General features: G+C 39.7%; 1 protein-coding gene across 1 annotated transcript; it reads right to left on the reverse strand.

The window, feature by feature from the left end:
• Window positions 1-1,328: 1,328 nt before the first annotated feature.
• Window positions 1,329-25,580, reverse strand: ctsh (cathepsin H). The gene is made up of 12 exons (XM_033050278.1): window positions 25,262-25,580; window positions 21,861-21,892; window positions 18,870-18,975; window positions 17,902-17,972; window positions 15,682-15,786; window positions 13,239-13,325; window positions 13,092-13,147; window positions 12,643-12,724; window positions 9,645-9,713; window positions 7,816-7,922; window positions 5,691-5,816; window positions 1,329-3,283 (listed from the first exon to the last, which is right to left on the reverse strand). Exons 1-12 carry the CDS (start codon window positions 25,332-25,334, stop codon window positions 3,202-3,204), a joined length of 996 nt encoding a protein of 331 aa, XP_032906169.1. The 5' UTR covers window positions 25,335-25,580; the 3' UTR covers window positions 1,329-3,201.
• Between the last annotated feature and the right edge of the window lie 257 nt (window positions 25,581-25,837).

The following is a 25,837-nucleotide window of genomic DNA, read 5'->3' on the forward strand; positions in this document are numbered from 1 at the left end:
CCGTGGGAACTCTTTATCTACCCCCGTTATATCGTGCGAGACTCGTGCTGGACCACGACCTCTTCACTCTGGTGACATCTTGCGTCAACTCGCCCCGTGAAAAAGCCCCATTACAATGCCAGAGACCCAGGTTTGATCCTGACCTTGGTGCTATCTGTATGGAATTTGCACATTCTCCTTGTGACCGAATGAATTTCCTCTAGGTGCTCGTTTCCTTCCACATCCCAAAGACGTGTGGGTTTGTAGGCTAATTGGCCTCTGTGAATTGCTCCCAGTGTTTGAAGAGTGGATTAGAAAATGGAATAACGTGGAACTAGGGTCAGCGTGGATTCGGTGGGCTGATTGGCCTGTTTTGATGCTGTACCTTTAAACTAAAGTCTTGGGCATGCTTATGTCCAAAGTTGTGCCGTGGGTGTAGAACAATGATGCAATGATAGAGAAAGCTCAACACGCCTCTAGTTACTTAGAAGATTGAAGAGATTACATTTGTCAAAAAAATACTTTATCAAACTTCTATTGGTGTATGGTAGAGAGCAAACCTACTGGTTGCATCACAGTCTGGTTCGCCCGGGAAATCCCAGGAACAAAGGAGACTACAGAGAATGATGAACAGTCCTAGTCCATCACCGGTGTGGACCTCTCCACCATCGAACGGATCTAGAGGAGCTGCCTCAAAAAAAGTAGCCAATATCACCAAAGACCCACACCACCCTGACATGCTCTCATTTTGCTCCTATTATCAGGAAAAGGGTCCATGAACACCAGGTTCAAAAACAGCTTCTTCCGAGCAACTATCAGGATCTTGAACACTACACAACACTAACCTCAGCAACTATGATCTTCTATGGACTGTCTTTGGTTGAATTGTGGACTGGTCTTTTGTACTGATGATTGCCTAGTATTACAGTCATTTACTTTAATGTATTTTGATTATTATATATTTTGTGTTATTGCATTTATGGGCCTGTTAAGCTGCAGCAAGTAAGAATTTCATTGTTCTGTTGCAAGTACATTTGACAATTAAACACTCTTGATGGTTGTATATCAGGACTTTCATAATTCTTTACAGCAGCATCATCAACATATTTGCAGAGAACACAAATAGTTGTATGGAAAACTGGAAAGTCAACGTTTTGAGGTAGGAATTACAATACACTGTTGGTACAAATTAGGGAAAACTCTGCATAAAACTTGCAGAATTGAAATTGAAAATGCTTTCCATTTGTTGACTGAACAATAAAAATATAAACATTAAATAACAATTGCTGGAAATATAAAGTTTAACATAATGACAATGCCATTTCATGCATGAAAAAAAACCCAGCACGTTCTCAAAAAGATACAATCTTTATTTCTGTGAAAGAAATATGATTCGCATAAAAATACTTAACAATTAAAACTCTGCTTGAGTGAGGATAACTGTGAAAGCGTTAAGCAGGTCTTAGAAACTCACCCTTTTTAAAAGATGTGGAGCATAAAAGTCAATTGAAAATATAAATTTTAAATTGATGTATTAATGAAGGATATTAAGTGTTATTGAAGCAAGTTGGAACTAATATAGATCAAGCTTAAATCAAAAGCCTCAATTGGTTGAATTGATTCCTCTGGTCATTGTTCTTAAGCATTTCAATAAAAGCAATTTTGATTCAAGATTCTAGCCTGTAATCTTTCAACTAATGAATATAACTAACAGCAAACATTAAGGTATCCTGCATAGACACAAAATGCTGGAGTAACTCAGGCAGCATTTCTGGAGTGAAGTGACTTTTCCTGTTGAGACCCTTCTTCAGAAGTCACCCATTCCTTCTCTCCAGAGATGCTGCCTGTCCCTCTGCGATACTCCAGCATTTTGTGTCATCTTCGGTGTAAATCAGCATCTGCAGTTCCTTTCTACCCAAGGTATCCTGCATGACTGATTGGAAGCTGCGATTGAAACAGAATAGCAAACTGGCTTTATGATCAAATTACAGCAAATGTAAATGTATGCTTTTCTTGCCACACACAGCAAGAGTATTTGCAGTGTAAATGTGGTTCACATTTTGCATTTGAAAATAAAAACAGAAAATGCATGAAATCCACAACAAATTAGTTATCAATTGATTAAAGTGGCATTCATGTACTGCCTAATGTTTCTGTTCACAGGCTTTTTGTTTGTGGGACACTCAAATTCCTACCCCTCTTTCATGACAAATTAGTTTGGGGAGACGACATGAAGTCCACCATGAAACTTGAATCTCACAACCATTGGATAATGGAGGATTTAAAGTCTGGTCAACAAGGGTAACAAGATTCTGATGGTTCTAACATAACCAACCCAAAACATTAATCCTGTACATTTCCCCTGACCTGTGAATTTCCAGCATTTTCCATTTTTAATTCAGATTTTTAACCTGAAATATTTTGCTTTTTGATTTAAAATCTAACGATTTAGTTTTATAAAGGTTCCTTCCTTTTTAAGATTTTCTTTAATTGGTTGTTGAAAGTGTGCGAGCAGGGTAATTTTTATTTGGGGTTTGGTTGCTGCCGGTGTTAGAGAAAGGAACTACAGGAATGATTAAAAATGCTTATATTACTTGTTATACTGATTTTTGTGTGTGCTCTCATCCCATGCCTTTGGCATTCTCTCCTTGAAAGTTTCATGAAGTGGGTTATGTCACCCCTCTTTTCCAGTTCTGTTAACAGGTCTACATCTGAAACTTTAAAGTGCTTTTTCTCCTCTCATGGCTTGTTGCGATTTTGTTGTCGATTTCAAACAGCTCTTAATTGTGCTTCAAATTTACAACACTTTTTTAAATCTTAGGTTTTATTTACTAAATCCTGATCAGAATCCGGATCAGATTACTCTGTTTTGTTGACTTCTAAGTAGCATTGTCCCTTCTTTGCTGCTATTAATCTTTCATTCAACAAGTCAGTCAGGATTTAGATTTAAGGAAAAAAATCAATATTCATTTGTCAGTTGAGATTCATTTTTTTAAATGTGCATTTGATTCCAGTTTGACTGATTTTAGTGCATGAAGAATTTAGAAATCTGGACGCAATAGATTATTTTGCACTCATAAGAGTCCTTAAATCGTGTGAAAACTCACTTTTTTTTACAAAAATGTAAATAGTACTAAATTGATTTGGAAATATAAATGCATTTTGCTAAAGCAGTAATCAGCACTCCATTTTTGAGATTCCATGTTGCAGCTGGATCATTCCTCATTTCAGGGGCTGGGGGATGGGGTAGGATGCACATGCAGCCAATCCACACATGTTCTTTCCTCTTTCAATGTAGAAATAGCTAAAATAAAACACAGATTTAAGTGTCAGATAGCAAATTAAGTTAATTTGAAATGTGGTTACAGTTGTAATGGAATGAACAATCATATCACGCTTTTCTTAAATGGCAGATGGGCCAAGTCGTCAACTTATGTTCCCATTTCATATGTTCATATATACACCTGCCAATGTTGCGCACACCAAACTTCCATAAACTGCAGGATGCAGACATTGTCTTTTGAGCATCCATGCCTGTCGCTAAACGGCTTTTTGTTATTGCATTAAAATCTTTGCATCCACTAAACCAATCCATTAAGGTCAGTTACACTCCCCTACATTTTTATTATTCTCCAAAATAAAACTCTTGCAAATCAGTGTCTCAGGAGTGTTTGCTATGAAAGAACTCTGACTCTTCATTGTCAGGCTGCTTGTCTTTCACATTTACCTGCAGTTTGAGAAGTTTGGGCAACACAATGACATTGCTGGTAAACTGCTGCCTCAGAATATCAGAGACGCAAATTCGACCCTGATTTCGAGTGTTTGGAGTTTGCACGTTCTGACCGTGTGGGTTTCCCACAGGTGCTCCGGTTTCCTCCCATGTCCCAAACTCAAGCAAGTTTGCAGGTTAATTGGTTTCTGTAAAATTGCCCCTAGTATGTAGGGAGTGGAAGGAAGGTATGGTAATGTAGAATTAGTGTGAACAGGTCGGTGTGGACTTGGTATGTTTCCATGGTCTGAATGGCCTGTTTCCATTCTGTATCTTTCAATCAAGGTACAGCTCCCATTTCAAAATCTCACAGGCCTGCAGCTCGAATCCAATCTTTAGTCATCACGCACTCCTGGTCTCTGAAAGTCTGCTCTAGTAGGGAGAATACAGAGTTGGGAATCTTCTCAATGAAGGGACAGGGAACATATTTATTGTCTGAACTAGGTATCAGGAGACAGATGCAGATATGTTGGAGGAATCTTCTGTCTGTGATTTTTGACCACTTTCATATAGTCAAGGCCTTGCACTTTTGCAACAGTGGGCACTGCTAAAATTGCAGGACACAGTGGTCACTGGATACAATCTAATTTGTTACCTTTTGATTTTGTTTTACTTTAATTTGGCATATCACTGTCATTGCCCCAGGCTAAACTTTGTAGAACATCCCACATCTTCTTTGTTTAACCAGGGATTCCAGATGACTGCTGTGGTCCGAGGGACATCACCGGATGTAGGTGTGCAATTTATCACACTCAGTATCCATCATTTCTCATGGATAAGCACAAGAAATCCTGCTTGACTGTGAACTATTACACAGAGCGATGTTACAGTTTCCACAGTACTCTATTCATAATGATGATTGACACACGATGTGGAAACCAATATACATTTAAAATATTTATTTCAAACACACATGGATCGTGGACACTTCAGAGTAGTTGTAAAGGGTGTTAGCAGACAGAAGGATGGCTAACTAGAGGACACAGATTTAACAACTGACATACAAGAGTTGTGCGTGCGTGCAAATGGGGGTGGTAGCAGGTAGGATACACCTAGTAGTAGTAGACAAATCTAAGGGTAATTAACCAAATGAATAGTTGAAAAGGGCCAGGAATCATGGCACTGTGGTGAAGAGCAACATTAATGGAGGCCTTTCAAAGAACCAACAAAACCATGATGTGCTGAATGATCTCCTGTGCTGCACCATTCTGTTGGGAAGAATCTTGCCTTTTATGGATAGACACAATTTTGATCTTTGTCTTACAGCCATCTGCTTTCCTCTCTCTCTGTCCATCTGATCTTGTGCACCTTGACCAGTTTAACTGAGCTAGGGCACATTCCTTGAATGAATCCGTCCTTCAAAGGCATGTTTTTCAACCTCATTTTTCCATATTCCCCTTTACAGTCAGTGTTGAGTTAGTTTATTTGACTCCAGTGCTCAGACTTCAAACACCAATATTTTTCTGCCCCCATCTCATGCCCCCCCCATGTCTAAGCAAGGCTTGCACTTGAACCTAATGGCCTCTTGTCCTCGATTTAGTTTATCTTATCATTGCAGATCACCGCTAAAATACACGTGCAAAAATGAGCACTGGTACGAACTTACATTTTTGAAGACTAAATATATATATACTTTTAAATTGGGGATTTGGCAGAAGAAGACCACTCATGATCTTATTAAATGATATTTTGAGGGGTTTAGAGCCTTCAACAAAATTACCTTTGAGCCTTCGTACAGACTGATCAACATATGGGACCAGGAATTGAAAAAGCAACATAAAGTGAATCAAATTGCAGGCCAGTAATCTTCCGTATTCATTGCTCAGCTATTAAACAGTGTAACTGGTATATGTTACTGCCAGTTAATCATAATCTCATTGATTCAAGTATGCAGTTATTTGACAAAAAACTATTTGTTAAGACATTGAAGAAATTTACAGACCCATTGATTCCCCACTTGGGTCCCCACGAGTTCTTCACAATCCAGTATTTGGTCCCATTAGATACTCCATAGCCCACAGCTAACACAGCATGATTCACTTTGTCTGGAGTCGAATCGCAGTTTTTGCTGTCAAAGAATTGTTTAAATACCATAAGTTTCAATAACTTGAAAAAATAAAATTCATATATTTCTGCATAGGTTAACATTTCCCATTGTAGTATAAATTACTTTGTCAATAGTTACAATGGGAATTGTCCCCGGAAACTTAACACGCTAATTACAACATCGCCAGTGACAGAAGATTTCATTGCAGGATGACAGGTTTAGATGGGGATTCTTCATTATAAATTCAGAAATTCATGCTGGGATCTGGCACTGAATTTTGGTGCCCTGGTTCAGTTCAAACATCTCGTATACCCTCAGTCCTTGTATGCGAAACACGAGGTCAGCTAAATATATATATTTTTAATAAGTTCTTTAGAAAGGCAAACCTACTAAAAGTATCTAAAACATCAAATAACCCAGAAGTGAACACCAGAGGATTTTTGCTAAGTTGAATCTTTTCACTTGAAGAATGAGAGGACTATGCACTGGGTTACGAGACATCAACTCAACTGCATGCTTTAGAGGACGTGAAAATGTTTGAGACCAGGAGTGAGACAAATTCATTGAATTTATTATTCCAAATACATGGATGTTTGTAATCCCTCAAAATCCTCTGTCTTGGGATTCCAGACCCACCCTTCAAAAACAGAAGGTTAAAGGATAACTTTATGGAGATCTTTAAGTTTAAATAAAAGTTTGACAGAGTAGCCGTGGAGAAGATGTTTCCATTGTGGAGAAGCCGGAGACTAGTAACTGTAAATTTAAGAAAGTCATTAATACATCGAATTAAGTAATTCAGGAGAAAGTTCCATACACAGGGGATGATGAGAATATGGAGTTCTCCACTACAAGACAGAGGCCATCAGTTCAGAAGCACTTAAACAGAAGTTACATAAATATAGTGATACAGTAAAGAAACAAGCCCTTTGCCAAACATGTCCACGCCAATCAGGTTTTACAGCTGAGATGGTCCCATTTGCCTGACTTTGGCCCATAAGCCTCTAAACCTTTCCATCCATGTGCCTGACTAAATGTTTTTTAAATATGGCCAGCATACCCGATTCAATAACACCTTTTGACAGCTCATTCTACATACGCACCGAGGTCTGTGCGAAGAAACTGTTAGTCTCAGATCACTTAAATATTTCCCAAATCGCCTTAAGCCTATGCCCTCTAGTTCTGGACTCCTCGGGGGAAAAAGTCTATAACTATTGACATTATCTAAGCCTCTCATGATTCTCTGTGAATCTATATAATCAAAGAAGCAAAAGGGTAAATGGGTATGTTGATGTGCAGAGCAATCATGATTGACACAGGCATTTGTGAACAGACCAAAACAGCCATTCAACCCCACTGTAGTGATGTTGGTGTTGTTTGGTATAGTTGGTGTATTTTGGTAACCAAATATTTGTTAATAAATAGAAGCCTTCCAGTTATAATAAAATGAGCCCAAAATTCTACATTATTAATACATGGTCAGAAGTGCACCTGACATACACAAGGCCATAATGTTTTAGTGTGGATGAAGGGGTAGGTTGGAGGGATTGGCTTGATCATAATAATGGGGTTTGAGGGGTAATGGGGGTATAGGTATAGGGGTAATAATGGGGTATATAGACCGTGACTCTAAGGTATTTAATAATTACTGAGAGATTTTACCCACAATGCCTATTGATTAGTTAAATGTGACATGAACTTGTTGTGAACACAAAACTCAGCAGTGGCCCTGGATCACTGGAGACACTACGGTTTGCAACCTAACAAGAGAGGAACTAGCATGCAGTTATACTGGATCCAGTAGAGGGGAGTACTTACCTGTAATAATTTTACTTCCACCAACTTCATTAGAAAAATGCATTAACTTCCCGGGAGATGCCAAGTTCCCTGCAGATCTCCCAGCATTTACACTTGGACGTTAAGGCAGTTCAGACTTTCCATTTATGCTGATAAGCAAAACGTCTTTTGTGACACCTGAGCTGTTTGAAACTGAACTGTGTACTTATGGATTCAAGAAACTTACTTGGAATAAACACCACTTGTGTAACTTAAAAAATCATCAGTCACTTGAAATGCCAAACTGACAGGATTCAATCTTGCCACAGCATCCACCATGCCATTTTCATCATACTGTAAAACAAACAAGGTGTTAGACTGATGTACTTCCACAAGTACTGCAATAACACACTAGACATGGAATTGTAATTAAGGCTTTCAACCTGTTGGGTCTGTTTGGTCTAATGAATCATAATATTTCCGTTAAATAATGGCATATTCTTTGGTAGTTTTGATCACCAATAAGCTATTATGGTCATGTTTCAAATTAATAATTGAGCATCAATTTACATTTGGTCTCAAACTTATTATTCCTTTTGTGTGTATTTGTTTATTAACTACTAAAAAACTTGATTCTTAATTTCCTGAGATTCTCATTCTGGTAAAACAACTCTACTTTTTTCAAGACCAATGCATACTAATTTGACCAGGCCAGAGGTGTATAACTGAAGCATAACTGTTCCCCTTAATCTTTATATCCAGGGTCTTTATTATTTTTAATTAATTGTGTACTAATTTTATATACATAAATCTATAAAACTTTTCAGAGCAGGAAAAAGGGCTGAATTAGAAAGTTACTTCTATTTCTATGTTCTTTTGAACTGTCACATATTATGTCAGCTACACCTCGAACAATCAAATACTGTATTTGTAACTTTTAACATTACATCAATGTGCCGCCTTTCACATGCTGTTTGGAGATGGTTTTGTCAATCTTGTTTGAAATTGTTGCAAGAACTGCCTGTGCATCTTATCCCGATCCCTCTGCAGAAGGACGTGGGTAGTGACCACCATAGAGTCATAGAGTGATACAGTGTGGAAACAGGCCCTCTGGCCCAACTTGCCCACACCGGCCAACAATGTCCCAGCCACACTAGTCCTACTTGCCTGCGCTTGGTCCATATCCCTTCAAACCTGTCCTATCCATGTCCAACTATTTCTTAAACAATGGGATAGTCCCAGCCTCAGCTATCTCCTCTGGCAGCTTGTTCCATACACCCACCATCTTCGTGTGAAGAAGTTACCCCTTGGATTCCTATTAAATCTTTTCCCCTTCACCTTGAACCTATGTCCTCTGGTCCTTGATTCCCCTACTCTGGGCAAAAGACTGTGCATCTACCCGATCTATTCCTCTCATAATTTTGTATACCTCTATAAGATCCCCCCCTCATCCTCCTGCACTCCATGGAATAGAGACCCAGCCTACTCAGCATCCCCCTACAGCCCACACCCTCTAGTCCTGGCAACATCCTCGTAAATCTTTTCTGAACCCTTTCAACCTTGACAATATCTTTCCTATAACATGGTGCCCAGAACTGAACACATTATTCTAAATGCAGTGTCACCAATGTCTTATACAACTGCAACATGACCTCCCAACTGCTATATTCAATACTCTCTGATGACCTTGCGAATCTTGCCCTGTATGTTCTCATCCAAATCATTGATGTAGATCACACTATCACATTCTCAAGTAGTTATGTGTGGGAAATAAATGCTGCTGTTACCAGCACTGCCCATATCCTATAAATTAATAACATTAAGAGAGGCTATCAAATGGCTTGTAGAAATCTGTGAAGACATCTATAATCATTTCCCTGTCCATAACTATAATCAAGCATGGTCCATCCCTTCCGAAGCTACGATGGCTCCCTTTTGATCAATGGAAAAAATACAAGGTCATTCCGTCCTTCTTGCTTGAAATTAATTTGAGCATTGAGTTGTGGTCCAATTTAATTCAGTTGTGTTTAGAAAGGAGTGAGTGAGTGTTGTAGTCCAGGAAGATTAGCAACCTACCTCTGTAATGTTCACCACATCTTTGACAAATGCGACTGCTTTGCTTGGCTGGAACCTGCAAGATCCATTCTGGTAGAAACATGAGCGGTGAAAGAAGATTATAATAGGAATATTAACTGCAGTTTGGTTGCTTTTTCACTCGGCTTAAGTTGGACAGACTCTAAGATTTTGGGTCTGAGTTTTACTCTCAACATTTTGAAGATGAATGTATTAAACTTTATTACTTTGTGAGATTAGTTAATCTCCATTGCACCCCTTCAAAAACTTGCATCCTAAAGTGGAGAGATTAAAGCAGTACAAAGTACTCCAGGGTTGGGCCTAGCAATAAATAAAATGCTGGAGGAAGGCAGAGGGCCAGGCAATATCAGCGGCGAAAGGGATGGTTGATGATTTGGGTCAAGACCTAGCATCTTGTTCTGATGCAGGATCTCAACCTGAAATGTTGACCCACCTCTGCCTCCACATCCTGACCTGCTAAGTTCTTCCAGCAGTTTGTTTTTCGTGTCGGATGGAACTGCAGATCATGGTTTAAACTGAAGATAGACACAAAATGCTGAAGTAACTCAAGTGGACAGGCAGCATCTCTGGAGAGAAGGAATGGGTAATGTTTTGGATCGAAATCCTTCTTGTACTGGATTCCAGCACCTGTGATCTCTTGGTTTACCAAAACCCTGTATAGCTGCAACCAGCCTTCCTTATGGTAACATCCAAACCCACTACATACCAGTTCACTCTTTTGCTGAATCCAGTTGTTACTCTTCTATGCTTTATACACAAGAGCACAGACATCTCTCCAAGTTGCATTTCTCTGTCTCACACTTCAAAAAAAACCCTGCCAGCAGATAATTTCACACTTCACCACCTTATTCTCCACCTGCTATAATTTTGCCCACTCAAAATGCATCTTTGTAGACTCCTCATAATCTTACCTAGTATTTTATGATCAATAATGTATCATGAATATACTACATTGTCCTCTCATTGAAGTTAAAGTAAATTATAAAAATAGACCCAACCATGCCCTCGTGGCATGTATCTATGCTACCCCAAGGATGAACTGTGTATTCTTATCCTGTAGTCTGTCAGTGTGCTGAATCCAAATTCATGCTGTTTTCAACATATATACACAACTCAAATTTTAATCTAGTTCAATAGTCCACTGCATGACATCTGATCAAAGGCCTACTGCAAATCCAAAATTACATGCCCTCTGGCTCGTTCCTGTCTTCTAAATGCTGGTTATATTTTTAGAAGCTCTAATAGGTTAGTGAAGCACAAGTTCTGATCTTTAAAACCATGCTGATTCTGCTTAGTTTTATTGTGACTGAGTGCCCTGATTCTATGCCTTTTGTGAGTCGTAGTTTTACAGCAAGGAAACAGTTCCTTTTGCTCTTCATCCAAGCCAGTCGACCTTCTTGCCCATCTTCCTGCACACTTACACATCCCATGTGCCCCTATTTAGACCATATCCTTGCTTGTGGAAGAGTTTAAGTATCTCAAAGTAATGATTGTATTCAATTCCACACCTTCTCTGGCAATGTTCCAGATGTAGTAGCCATTTAGCTTAACTCAGTATGTTATAACTATAACCAGTTACTTTTAAATTTTATCTGCCTGTAATTATGTGCGTGGGATTTATACGTAGTCTGTGGCATGTTGACGGCTGGCATTCTTTCAACCATACTCTGCAAAAATAAACTTTTCCCTCAAATCTCATTGAGAATTCCTTCCTCTCAACTTAAACCTATGTCTTTTCTTAGTGTCCCTTGGTTGCCTTTGCTCTGGGGAAAACAAGGCCAGCCTATCCAGTCTCAAGATAAGTAAAGAGTGTGTTTAATTATCATATACACTGGAAACAGAACAATGCTATTCTTATTTGCTGTAGCTTTACAGACACATTAATGCAATAACAAAACAAACAAATAAATAAATATACGTTAATTATTAAGACAAGGAATTAATAGTTATACGAGGTAACCAAACCATTAAAATGCAAGCCAAAGTTCCACTTTGTGAGGTCAATATTAAGGGGAAAATATACACATTTGTGGTTTGACTATAACAGCATTGATGTGGAGGAATCTTGGTGTCCAAGTTTATAGCTCCTTGAAAGTGGCAAATAAGGAATATGCTTTCATAGGTCAGGGCGTTGAGTACAAGAGTCAGAGAGTCCTAATGTAGCTTTACAGGACTTTGGTTCATCCACATTTGCAGTATTGTATTAGAATCAATGTCAAATCAATTAACTACATCTGTAATTCAGCATTAGTTTCTGTGACCAGCTTGAACTATAAAAAATGTACGTTCCCGTGTCCTGTACTATTGGTTGTTACAATAACACATCTATTTCAATACAGAAGATAGTGCATCATATTAACCCAGTCTGATATTTGTGTCTCAAGACCCACAAGCAATTGAATCTTAACTGTTCTCTGAAAGGGCCAAGCAAGCCAATCATTAATGAGCGTTTATTGATGGGCATGAATGCTGGCCTTCCCAATTGAGGCCTGCATCCTTTGAGTGAAATCTTCTTTAACTTATTTGAGCTCTCGCAGTAAACTAAATTGATTTTTTTTTTAAGACCCTGACCAAGATCAGCCAAGTGAGCACTAGCCAAGATTAAATATGGGTCTAACATGGGCCTCTCCCCTCCCTTGCACTGCCGCTGTCTCATTTATTGGAAAAACAATAATAATAATTCTGTGACAAGTCCAGAAGGAAATAGTTACACGAGACTTGCTTGTTGATATCATAAAAGTGCACATGCTGAAGAGCATCAGTCAACTAATTATAATTACATGCTTAAATTTCAACATTCACATTATTTTCACTTCGAGTTTTCACGGGTTTTACTATCCTCCAATTTAGTTTACAGGTATATTTTGGTGCCATTTTTTTAAACTTGTCCAGCAATTTATTTGTCCATTTGCAAAAGTTAAGTGATTGAACAAGGACATCAATTCTATTTAACTGTGTAGTTACAAATGTAAAATCTCACCTTTCCTTCATACGGATAATCCTTTTCAGTTTCCAACCCATTGTTGTACTTAATGTATTCAAAGGCTTGACTTGGTAGTCCCCTGGTGAAATATTGAAAACAATAGTGTAAAATATGAAATAGGCATGGAGTTCTTTACAAAACGAGTCCCTATTTTAGATCAAAAGCATTTTAATCATAAAGCACAGTATTCTTTACTTTTGGATAGACTTTTCCAATTTTGATTCCATGCAGAGTACTTGAATTCTTCAGAACTAGGAGAGAGATTTCTCCAATGCTCTGAGAAGTGAGAGATATGGAATAAAGATTGTGTGAAGATAAATTCTTCCTTAAAAAGGCTTTGTGGTAAGGATGATAGGTCCTTATAAAAAGAACCAGATAATAATTTCTTAGTTCCACATTCGAAAAGTCCAATTTGAAAATGTATAACACATTGCACATTCACTCACCCAGAGCATCCATGATTGTTAAAGTTCTGAGCACAGTCTACAAGTTGCTGTTCTGCCTACAAGAAGTTTGAAAATATGTTAGCCTCATGCAATTTTTGGAAAGTTGTCCAATAACTCAGATAAACAAAGATTGGGAACAACACTTACCAGTGAAAAAAGTTTTCCTGAATGTATTGCAACTGCAGATTCCAAACATCCTGTAGTAGAAAAGGTCCAACAGCTTCCACACCCACCCTGTGGAGATTGCAATCTGTAATTAACGTTACTCAAACCAGAAAATAGACATGATTGGAAGCCAAACGTACTTTTGCTGTCAGTGGAGTTGCTCCTACAATCCCACTTAGACCTTACTTAGAGGGCTGACACCCTAAAGGGCCTGTGCCACTTTCCCGAGTTTTTCACGAATTCTCCCGAGTTTTCAAACTCACAGAATGTTCGTAACGAGTCCGTAGGAGTCTGTGGATATATCGTAGCGGCTCGTTATGCCAGCCGTAGGTACTCGGGGCTATTTTTTTTTACTCGTGGACATTTTTCATCATGCTGAAAAAACGTCCCGACTCACCTGATGCCCCGAGTACCTGTGGCTGGCATAACGAGCCGCTATGATATATCCACGGACTCCTACGGCCTTCTACGGACTCGTCACGAACATTCTGCGAGTTTGAAAACTTGGGAGAATTCGTGAATAACTCGGGAAAGTGGGACAGGCCCTTAAACCTAAGGCAATCTCCCTCTCTACCTCTTTGATCTTTAAAAATCTACCTCTCTTAAGCGGCCTTTTCACGGGGCGACTTGACGCAAGAGTTAACCGGAGTTTAACATCGTGGGAACCTCGTGCGATAACAGTACGGCATTCGTGGACCACCGTGGACCACCGTAGCGCTAACGGCAGGTCATCGTGTAACTTGGTCACTCGGGAGAAAATTCAAGAAAGTTTGAATTTCTCCAAGATTTGCCTTAATGTATCGTTAAATGAGAAATATACTTTAATAACACTTGTGTGAAGCGGTTTAGGGAACTTTCTTATTTTATAGGGACTGGTTAAATGCAAATTAAAGGCAAACTGCCATAGTCGTATGAAATAATTATAGATTACTTCAATTTAACAAATGAAGAAGAATGAAACCGAGCTTAAACTCCATTGGTGTAAGTGTACTGCGATGATGGCCAGTTGTTTTCCTGAGAGAAATGTGTTGCTACCTGCTACTGTAGTTGTTGACTCACTGCGTTCAAGGAGAAGCTGGATCAGTTTCTGACGAGGACTGTAGACACTACCCTGACCACCATCTTAGTCTGTATGTTGAGAGTAAATACTGCCTGAAACTCTAGCTCAAGGAACCAATATGAGTTTAGGACAATAGTTTCCCCATTGTTTATGATCAATCCCAAGTTGGGCATGCAGGCTGGAGAGGGGCGAATGACATTACGTTAAAGCCACATAATTGATCTCTCTCCTGGTTAAAAAAAGGTAGTTGGGAACTTTTTCTATCACCATCACCCGTTCTAAATGCATGAAAGTGTATGTTATAACCATAATTTTGTATTCTGCTTTCATCTTCTGAGTATTGCAGTTGTAATAATAGTATGCTTTTAGACAATAGACATTAGGTGCAGGAGTAGGCCATTCGGCCCTTCGAGCCATTCAATGTGATCATGGCTGATCATCCGCAATCAGTACCCCGTTCCTGCCTTCTCCCCATATCCCCTGGCTCCGCTATTTTTAAGAGCCCTACCTAGCTCTCTCTTGAAAGCATCCAGAGAACCTGCCTCCACCGCCCTCTGAGGCAGATAATTCCACAGACTCACCACTCTCTGTGAGAAAAAGTGTTTCCTCGTCTCCGTTCTAAATGGCTTACTCCTTATTCTTAAACTGTGGCCCCTGGTTCTGGTCTCCCCCAACATCGGGAACATGTTTCCTGCCTCTAGCATGTCCAAGCCCTTAACAATCTTATATGTTTCAATGAGATGACCTCTCATCCTTCTAAACTCCAGAGTGTACAAGCCCAGCTGCTCCATTCTCTCAGCATATGACAGTCCCACCATCCCGGGAATTAACCTTGTAAACCTACGCTGCACTCCCTCAATAGCAAGAATGTCCTTCCTCAAATTAGGGGACCAAAACTGCACACAAAACTCCAGGTGTGGTCTCAATAGGGCTCTGTACAACTGCAGAAGGACCTCTTTGCTCCTATATTCGATTCCTCTTGTTATAAAGGCCAACATGCCATTCGCTTTCTTCACTGCCGCTTTTCTCCAGTTTTGGCCATCTGTTGGCTGTACAGACGTTTTGCTGAGTTATAGACATAGCTGTAAAATCAGACTACTTTATGTGCATCTTGCTTTAGGAACCACTTCAGCACCAATTCATTAGCTAACAACACAATGCTGACAGACACTGTGTGCTTTAACCTTATCTGCAATTGATTAAAAAGATGTGTTATATCTGTTTCTCCCCGATATATGCAGTATAATCCAGATTAATACTTTCAGCATTTTGTTTCTATTTCAGGTTTCCAGCATCCACTGACTATGTTTTTTTGTTAACTTATTATTCTTTCTGTACCTGATTGAGTGAATCATTTGTCTTTACCTGATTTTTTACGGGCGTGACAAATTTTCCTTTCTTTCTCCAATCCATGGATTTGGGTAACGGGCCGTGTTTTGAGTAATGGTTCCCTCGTGTAGCCGAGCAGTTCTATGAGACAGAGGGAACAATTTATATTTTGCAAAGATAAACCCAAAGCTATCAAGGCCCGAGGATAGTTATTCACTGCAGTCTGGAACCCAGCTCTTCATTTCAGATTCCCAGCACCTGGAATATTTTAATTTTGTATTTAGGGCTTGGATTTTCTAGGAAGTTTACAGCAAGGATTCCAGCATTCCAGCTCAAGGCTTCTGTACATGTGTGAATAGAAGAACTAGTGCCCCATCAAGCAATTTGGCACTGGAAGCCCCCAGCTCCAACTATAGGCTCCATATGAAGACCACAAAGAAACAGACTAGCTTCCCTGAAAACAGGGAATATTACCAGGAAACCCAGTGGCTTGAATGGAAAAGCCTTGGACAAGTGATATTATATAAAGACTTATACATATGTTATTTACGTAAAACCATATAATCTTAACATTTTTAAAATCTTTAACATTTAGTTTTTTTTGTTTTTATAATGTTAAGAAATGTAAGCATTTTAGAATCTTTACTTCTGACTTTTTCCTTTGTTTTGCTAAAATTTGAGATGTTTCTGAAAAGTTTGGGAATATTTTTAAGAGGTCAACTGTTTAAGCATTGATAGTTTTGACAATCAAGCTAATTAAGGTGGCATGGTTTAGCCCGCTGTCAATCTTTCCCCACATTATAGATGGACGCCCCTTTTGCCATGAAAGACCTTGTCATCAGGATAGTACCAACAGGCATATCGCTCAGATGTATATCAAACTTTATTTTCTTTAGCTCAGCGACAAGTGTTGGTTCCTAATAGAGTCATAGAGTGATACAGTGTAAAAACAGGCCTTTCAGCCCAACTTGCCCACACCGGCAACATGTCCCAGCTACACTAGTTCCACCTGCCCGCATTTGGTCCATATCCCTCCAAACCGGTCCTATCCATCTATATATTGGGGAAGTTCAACAATGGCATCAAATGTCCACTTTGCCACTGGGGGAACTTGCTGCAAATAGTGCCTTGGAATCTATTGTCTGCAACTGAGAAGGAGGATGGCCTGGGGAACAGTTTAAGATCTCATTTGAAAGATGATACCTTGAATCATTCTGCATCCCATCCTACCCGCACTATAGCACTTTTCTTTCTAGTGAGGCACTTGGATGTTTCATGCGATAGCATATGTTGAATCATCAACTCTTAAGTTCAAGATAATCCTGTTAGTTTTAAAGAGTTTCTCCACTGTCAAGTACAATAATGTTCTTGTTAACATAATGATGAAGATATTATATACACATTTGACCAGCTCCCTGCCTTGTACAACCTGGTTAGTTGGTTACTACTGAAACAACATAAGATACTGCAATAACCACACAACTGGGAAAATATATATATATAAAATATATACATATACATAGCATACCTCTGGTAATTTCTATACAATATCACGACAGAGGATTTAAATCAGTATGTGGATGAATGAGCCATGAACGCTTGAAAACCAACTATAGAGCAAGTGAAAGAAAGCATTTGCATTTCCAAAGCACCTTTCATTAGGGATGTCTCAAAATGCTTTGTAGGAAAGGCAGCAGCCGACTTGGAGATGGCAATGTGATAAAGTTGGGAGTAGGGGCCAGGGCTGTGGGTTTTATTTTTGAAATTGCGATGTTTCATCTTCTGACCATGTGTAATGGTGGATTGAATTTGGTTAAAGAAAATCTAATCAATAGTACTTCTAATGCTCTCCATTGTATTGGGATCGGGAATGTTGACATTGATTGTATATGTAGCTGGACTCATGTTCATGTAATGAACTCATGATCATCTAAACTAGAGACAAGAGAGGTGCCCACCAGAGAAGCATTTCAAAAGAAAACTGTACAACTTAAAGAGCAAGCGTAGGAGACAAAGTTCATTTGAGGTTAAACATACTGTCACAACCCTCTGTAGTTGCCATTAATTTTTGACTTCCTCTATATTTTTTTGTGTGTTTTACACATGGATATCCAATTACTATAGTGACCTTATCTTATCACAATGGTGCCTGTTTTAAGGGAAACCATAAGTAATGGGCAGAGAAACTTGAAGGCAGTGAATTAGCATGAAATCCAGGTAGAAAGTTAGCAGCAAAGAGCGGAAAGAAGCTGTTACCTGTGGTACTTTCATCAAGTACAGTGTCTTAAACTCACTGAAGGTCATGTCAGAATATTGGTTGAGACCCACTGTAGAAAGGGAATTCAAAATATGAGAAGTTAAAGCTTTGACATTATTCCTCCAAAATGGTATTACAGTGTAAATAGTAAAGCTTGCATGCTGCAAAACACAACATTTATATTGATGGTAGACAAAAATGCTGGAGAAACTCAGTGGGTGAGGCAGCATCTATGGAGCGAAGGAAATAAGCAACGTTTCGGGTCGAGACCCCTCTTCAGACCTGAAACATCGCTCATTTCCTTCGCTCCATAGATGCTGCCTCACCTGCTGAGTTTCTCCAGCATTTTGGTCTACCTTCGATTTTCCAGCATCTGCAGTTCTTTCTTAAACATTTATATTGATGGTATTACTTCACAACTGTAAAGTTGACAGAGTGCAGTGCTTTCCTCCAAACTGTTGTACTAAGTCTGTTGTACATGGAGATTATAATTAGCACGGCAATCGTTAAAATGAAGCTACTTCAATCCATGATGTTTTATTAAACGGTCAATAAAAATAACTATAAACTATTTTTTATAATCTGTTGATCTCTGCGCCATGACCGTGCTCTTCATCCAATCTAAGTGTGTAGGGTACTTAGGAACAGATGAAGTGGAGGAACTTGAATAAGGTTGGATGATTTGTCTATAAAACCCATTCTACCACAGGATTAAAGCTTCACTAATCTGACCCTCAACATGTGAATACTTTTGCACGACACACTTTTCAGTTTTTTTATTTGTAAAAAAATTTGAAAACCATGTATCATTTTCCTTCCACTCCACAATTATGCGCCATTTTGTGTTGGTCTATCACAAAATCCCAATAAATTACATTTACGTTTGTGGTTGTAACGTGACAAAATGTGGAAAAGTTCAAGGGGTATGAATACTTTTGCAAGCCACTATATATTCGAGTGAACTCACTGCGAAAGGTACGACTGCTTTCGTTGTGGTCATCAATCCTTCTGTTGTTCTGGATGAAGGTTTGCAGCCTGTGGGTGTACTCCTCTGAGCTGTAGTCTTTGTTGTGCTGCTCGCAAGAAATGGAATCAAGCAAAATATTATCTTGAATCAACAAGAATTTTGATTTACGTATCATCTTATAATGCAGTAAAACATCCCAGAAAGCATAATCAAATAAAATGCGTTACTAAACTCCATGTTAAGTCACTATTATGAATTGTTTTCAGAGTCATTTAATTATATAGCATGGAAACAGGCCCTTCGGCCCAACATCATCCATACCAATCAAGATGTCTATCTGAGCTATTCCCATTTGCCCGCATTTGGCCCATATCCATCTAACCTTTCCTATTCATTTACCTGTCTAAATGTCTGAAACAGACAAAATGGTAAAAGACATGAGATGGGTCACAACATTTGTAGACCAATGCAGATCATGCATCACTAAAGATCTTTTGGGCAAACTGCATACCAAAGACTTTAGCTTTTCAAAGTCCTCTCTCCCCAACCACCACCAACTATCCACTGTATTCTATTTTTACATGGACCTGCAATTCCTTTTCAAGTATCTGTTCAATTTCCTTTGTGTGCGGTTGAATGATTTATAATACTCTTTCATACGATACCATCCAGATTTCAACAAATTGCTGAATTAAATACCATCTTCTAATCCATCCTCTGATCTCTTGCCAATTATCTCAAATCAGTGTTGTCAGTTATTGATTTGCATCCCTTTGTAAATGGAATCACTTTCAATAGAGAGTTGATTGTGTTCATTTACAATATAGATACACATAGAATATACGGCACAATGATAAGCCAATGGGCCCAATTAATTTATGCTGGTGTTTATAAACCAAAGGAGCCTTAGACCTAATCTATCGCATCAAACTCTCTCAACATTCTAATTTCCTTCAGAAAGCATCCAAAGTATACAAGTTAATTATTCCCAGAGGCAGAGAGTTCCAACTTCTAATTACACTACAAGAGAAATTTATTCTGAAGTTCCCATTGAATTTATTAGAAACGACCTTGCATTTATCAGGCTAAGTTCTGGGTTTGCCAACAAATAGAAGCATTCTCTCTTTAACAACCTTGACTTATCATTCATAATTTTAGATTTCTACCATGTCACTTTTAAGCCATTTCTAAAGGAAACAAAGCCCGATCTACTCACTGTTTTCATTACAACAATTCATTTCTCAGTCTGCTTTGTGCACTTTCTCCACAGCTTCCATTCTATTTTACACTACAGTGGTAGAACTAAACTTACTCTGAAGCAAAAGGAGGCCAGTAAGCTTATTGGGTCCATGGTACACTCAGCATAGCAATCCCATCAGTCCCATTCACCAGCTATTCATCTCCCCACAACTCTGCACTCATTCACTCCCACATCTAACTAGGCCTCTTTGAGTCTTTTTGCCACCTACACTAAGAGATTACTTTACAGAGGCCAGTTAATCCACCTGCACATCTTTGGAATCTCACGTCTGAAGAAGGGTCTTGACCCAAAACGTCACACATTCTTTCTCTCTAGTGATGCTGCCTGTCCCGCTGAGTTACTCCAGCATTTTGTGTCTGCACATCTTCGGAGATTGGTAGGAAATTGGAGAACTGGGCATACATAGACAGCATCTGAGGTCTGATCTGAAGCCATGTCTCTGGAGATACAAGACTGCTGTGCCATGTCTCCATGGGGGTCTATTTCCAGCCGAACGTGCCCTTCCCAAGTTTTATAGAACTTTATAACATTTAAATTCTATTCTCCTAGAAATAAATCTGTATTTTGTTAGCATTTTAAAAAAAAGTTTTAATTACTAGACTAATAATCCAGAGGTCTTGGCTAAATCTGAGACTTGTTAAAATCCCAGCAATGTGATTAATTCTTAACAGTTCTCTGATGTGGCGCAGCCTGATACTTTGTACAAGGTTAGAGAATGATGGGCAATAAAAGCTAATCTAGCCATAATAAATCTTAGCCAAGCCAACAAGGCTCATGTGTTGTGCAGTTCAACATGAATTGCTTTGCTGACCTGCGATTATATATTTAATGGTCAGTAACAGATAGGCTAACAAATTTATGGAATGCTCTCCTTTGTTGCCCAATTGTCACCCTGAGTTTCTGATAACATTAATTTCCCTCCCATTTCCACCCTGACCTCCCTTTCCATAGCCTCCCATTCTGTTACCATAAAGCTCTCTTTAACTCACTAGTCTTTTACATCCTTCTGAACCAAACAGCAAGTTCAACAGTTTTGGGTAGGTATGGGTTCGGTTTGTATTTACATTTGCTCTACAACAGTCTTTTATTTATTTTCCTATTACCAATGCAGTTTGTCCCCGCAGCATCATTATCATTACTTGTTTTTCTGCCTTGGGCCTTTCTATAATGGACCTTCACTTTTGTTCTTTACTCCTACCTACTTTCCTCTGCAATTTCAGATCCAGTTTTATACTGATCTTCCAAAAGAGGCCGTGGGATATTTAACATCCACCTTGGCATCAGAGCAGGAAGACAGGCTTGAATTTTAAAAAAAACATTTGTGTAAAAGATTAACTGTGAAGATAACATGAACCACTGAACCTTTAGTAGCTTTGTCTAATTCCAGTCTTCCCACAATGAAGGAACTAATTTTGTCTGATGGAAAGTCCCCTTAATTCTGTCCAGTAGCTGACAAATCAAGAGCAAGAATTCTACAAGGCCTTAACAAAACTTTTTCCTATTCTGAGAAATGTTCTTCTTTTTAAATGTCATATTCCCACATAGGCTTTCTTTAAAATACAAGAGGGATCTTGCTTCTCAAGTAATTGGTACATGGGTGACTCAGTCAAAACTCTGACTTGAAATCCATCTCGGGTAGAGGGACCAAGGTATAAAACACGGCAGAAATACAAGTACGATTGGTTCTGACAGAATGGCAGAAAGGATCAACGCAGCACAGAAATAATTACCATGATCATCCATTCTTTGAAATAACTTATTTCTGTAAAACAAAATAAAGAAAATTAACTCCAGTTATGGCATTTAAATTATTGCCCTCCCTCCATTCCCAAGGTCTCCATGTTACCAATACTGTTTGTATCAAAAATTCCTATTTCTATCAATTCTTCCCTAATTGGAATCCGTTCATCCAAATCAATGCTGTCCCACTTGTCAGGACCGAGATTAAAGCCAAAGAGTTATGCACGGCCATACAAACAAAGTTGCCCATCCTTTCGTTTATCTTAGAGATACAGTGTAGAAACAGGCCCTTCGCCCCACCGAGTCCACGCTGACCAGCAATCACCCAGTACACTAGTTCTGTCCTACACACTAGGTACAATTTACAGAGGCCAATTAATCAATCATTCAATTTTATTTGTATAGCACATTTAAAAACAACTCACGTTGACCAAAGTGCTGTACATCTGAGCAGATACTAATGTGCTACATACAATGGTACACAGACCTCATACATACATGAACTGTTTACGGCACCCCCTCAGAGGGCCTCAAAAAACGCTAGGGAGTAGAAATAGGTTTTGAGCCTCGATTTAAAGGAGTCGATGGTGGGGTCAGTTCTGATGAGGAGAGGGATGCTGTTCCACAGTTTAGGTGCTGGAACCGCAAAAACGCTGTCACCCCTGAGCTTAAACCTGGACCGTGGGATAATCAGTAGCCCCAAGTCGGCCGACCTGAAGGACCTGGAGGCAGAATGGTGGGTTAGAAGATTTTAGATATGGGGGGGGGAGGGGGGTGGGTTGGAAGCCTATTAAGGGCTTTTTATACGAATAAGAGGAGCTTAAAGTTGATTCTGTACCGTACTGGGAGCCAGTGGAGAGAGGCCAGGATCGGGGTGATGTGGTCCCTTTTACGAGTGCCCGTCAGAAGTCTCGCTGCAGCGTTTTTAACCAATTGCAGGTGGGACAGGGATGATTGGCTGATGCCAGAGTATAGGGAGTTGCAGTAGTCAAAGCGGGAGGAGATGAATGCATGGATGATTTTTTCAAGGTCGTCGAATTGGAGGAATGGTTTGATTTTAGCTATGGCACGAAGCTGGAAGAAACTAGCTTTTACCACAGAGTTAACTTGCTTGTCAAACTTTAATGCGGAGTCAAATATCACGGCAAGAGTTTTGACGTGCGGGTTGACTAAGGAGGTTAGGCTTCCAAGGCTGCCTAGTTTTGATGGAGTCGGAGAGGCCGAGTAGGATGATCTCAGACTTGCTCTCCTTTAGTTGGAGGAAGTTCTGGGCCATCCAACATTTTATGTCCTCGAGTCAGTGCATGAGGCTGATTAAATTTGACCGGTCGTTGGGTTTCAGGGGGAGATAGAGCTGTGTCATCTGCATAACAGTGGAAAGAAATGCCGTGCCTTTGAATGACTTGGCCGAGGGGCAGCATGTACAGAGAGAAGAGATTGGGACCAAGGATGGAGCCTTGTGGCACCCCGCAGAAAAGGCTAGCTGGGGAAGAGAAAGAATTGCCTATGTTGGTAGAGAAACTCCTATTTTTGAGGTAGGAAACAAACCAGCTCAGGGCAATGCCATCAACACCAACCCCATACTGGAGATGGTCAATTAGGATGGTGTGGTCCACTGTATCAAACGCTGCGCTGAGGTTGAGAAGGAGCAGGACTGCACAGTCACCGGAGTCGATGGCGAGAAGCAGATCGTTGTGTACCTTCAACAAGGCAGACCTACAAACCTACAATGAACCTACAATTAACCTGCATGTCTGGAGCAGCCAGAGGAAACCCATGCGGCCATAGGGAGAATGGCAAACTCCACATAGACAGCACCTGTAGTCAAGATCGAACCCCAGATCTCTGGCACTTTGAGGCAGCAACTCCACTGCTGTGCTGTGCCCCTGAGTTAGTCCTATTTGCCTGCATTTAGCAAAATGCTAAATGGCACTTGATTAGATACCTTTTGGAAGTCCAAATATACATCAACCACGTTACTGCTAAGTGGATGTGATTTATCTTTCATACTGCCAGCTTCCTTTTTTCTAATCAGTACAGCGGTGCAGCAGAGCAGCTGCGGTAAATCAGGGCCCAGTCCTAGCCTTCGATGTTGTGTGTGTTGTGTGCATGATTCCCCTGTGGTTCAGTTTCCTGCCACATCCTAAAGATGTGTCAATTGATAGGTTTATTGGCCACTGTAAATGGTAAATGTGTAAATGAGTGATAGAACCTGCAATGGGTGGGGGGGAAGAGAACAAAATAGTAGTATAAATGTTTGTTCAATGATGGGCATGGACCCAATTGACTGAAGGACCCGTTTCCATGTTGTACGACTCTGACTTATCCATCTGTCTGCTAACTATTGTTTCTGAAACTTTCTCCATTACCGGTCTTAAACTACTTGGTCTGTTGTTTGGCTTTCTTCATACACTGTCTATTCATTAATATTAAGTTCACCAGCAGCACAACCTAGTACAAGGTAACCCCACCAATATTACACACAACAAAGGCCATACGGTTCGCAAAGGGATCTGTGGAAAAATATCGACAGGAGGACATTTCTGTTTGACGTATTAACCTGCCAATACTGGCAGCTACAGCCCGGGTTTTGGTGCCCTGGCTTCTGAAGAACGACTGATTCAGAGTGAAAAATGCTCCGCACTTGAAACCAAACATTCCCAGGCCCTGATTTTATTTCCCTAACAACAGTCATGACAACATTTTTTTTTAAAATCCTCAATTAGTGTTAAAGCGCGTTGGGTTGTTCTGAAGGGGATTTGAATGATGCAATGGAAAAAACAAGTATTTTATTTTGTGTAGCCACCAGGAACAATAGCAGAAGAAACGACGGGAGAGCAGCCAGAGCACCCAGTATTAAGGGAACATACAAGGGGGTTTCCAACATATCTGTAAACAAGTTGGTACCGTTCGAACCTGTCTCAGTACAGTCTGCAATTGCCTGAAAATTAAACGCGAGCTATGAGACGGGTTAATGCCGAATGGCCTGACCACACACAGCAATTTGAGTTAAAAATTATAAAATAATGTGGAACGGAAGATAGTTTTGCCCATTGTGTCAGCGATTTTTGAAAGTTTTCCAATTACCCAGCTCCTGTGCTCTATAACCGCGGCCCTAAAGATATATATCCTTCTTGTAAGCATATCTACTTCCTTTTTTTTGAAAACCTGCTGATATCCACCAAACCCCCGAGCTGTGATTTCTAGGTAATAATTTGCCGTGTTAAACAAGTTTTTTCCCCATCAGAAGCTCTCACCACGACTCCCTGCACAAAGCTCCCGTCGCATTTATTGGAAAATTCATGCCAGAGGCTCCGGAACAATCAGAAATATGATTCCTGTTTCTGAGCTTCTGAAGAAAATTCCTTACCTTTGAAAGAAAATGCCTTACCTTTGAAAGAAAACTCGGGCAAGCTGCAGACGGAATGAAAAAACAGGAGTAATGGGATAACTATTCCCGACATTTTCAGGAGGTGACTGAGCAGCACTAGCACCGTTCTCCTTCCTCTGCTGAATTTCACTGCTTCTACTTCCTCTTACTGTACAGCAGTTGCCTCTTACTGTGCAGCAGAGCTGTGAACAAATGACGGAATATCCTATCCTACTTCTAATTGGTGGCTGTTCGGCGAAATAGTGGGAGGGGGCAATGAAGCGCGTTTTCTTAATGCTGTCAATGTTGAATTTTACAAACCCTGGTCTGTGCTGGAAGAGAGATAAAGTTGCAAACCCTATGTGTTTTCAATTAGTAAGGGGGGATGATTGAGGTTGGTGCCATCGTGTGGATGAAGGATGTATTGCTCTTTAATAATTTGGCTTCTTGACAAAATAGATCACCTATAATCACGCCATTTACCAGAAGTGCCATTTACCAGCAGGGCAGTGCTATTAAAAACTTGACAATAATCACGACACAAAACACCAAAACAGCTGGGCTAAAATTCTCATGATCTAAGATCAAATTAAATAA

This window comes from Amblyraja radiata, chromosome 34 (genome assembly GCF_010909765.2).
Source record: "Amblyraja radiata isolate CabotCenter1 chromosome 34, sAmbRad1.1.pri, whole genome shotgun sequence".
Taxonomy (NCBI): Eukaryota; Metazoa; Chordata; class Chondrichthyes; order Rajiformes; family Rajidae; genus Amblyraja; species Amblyraja radiata.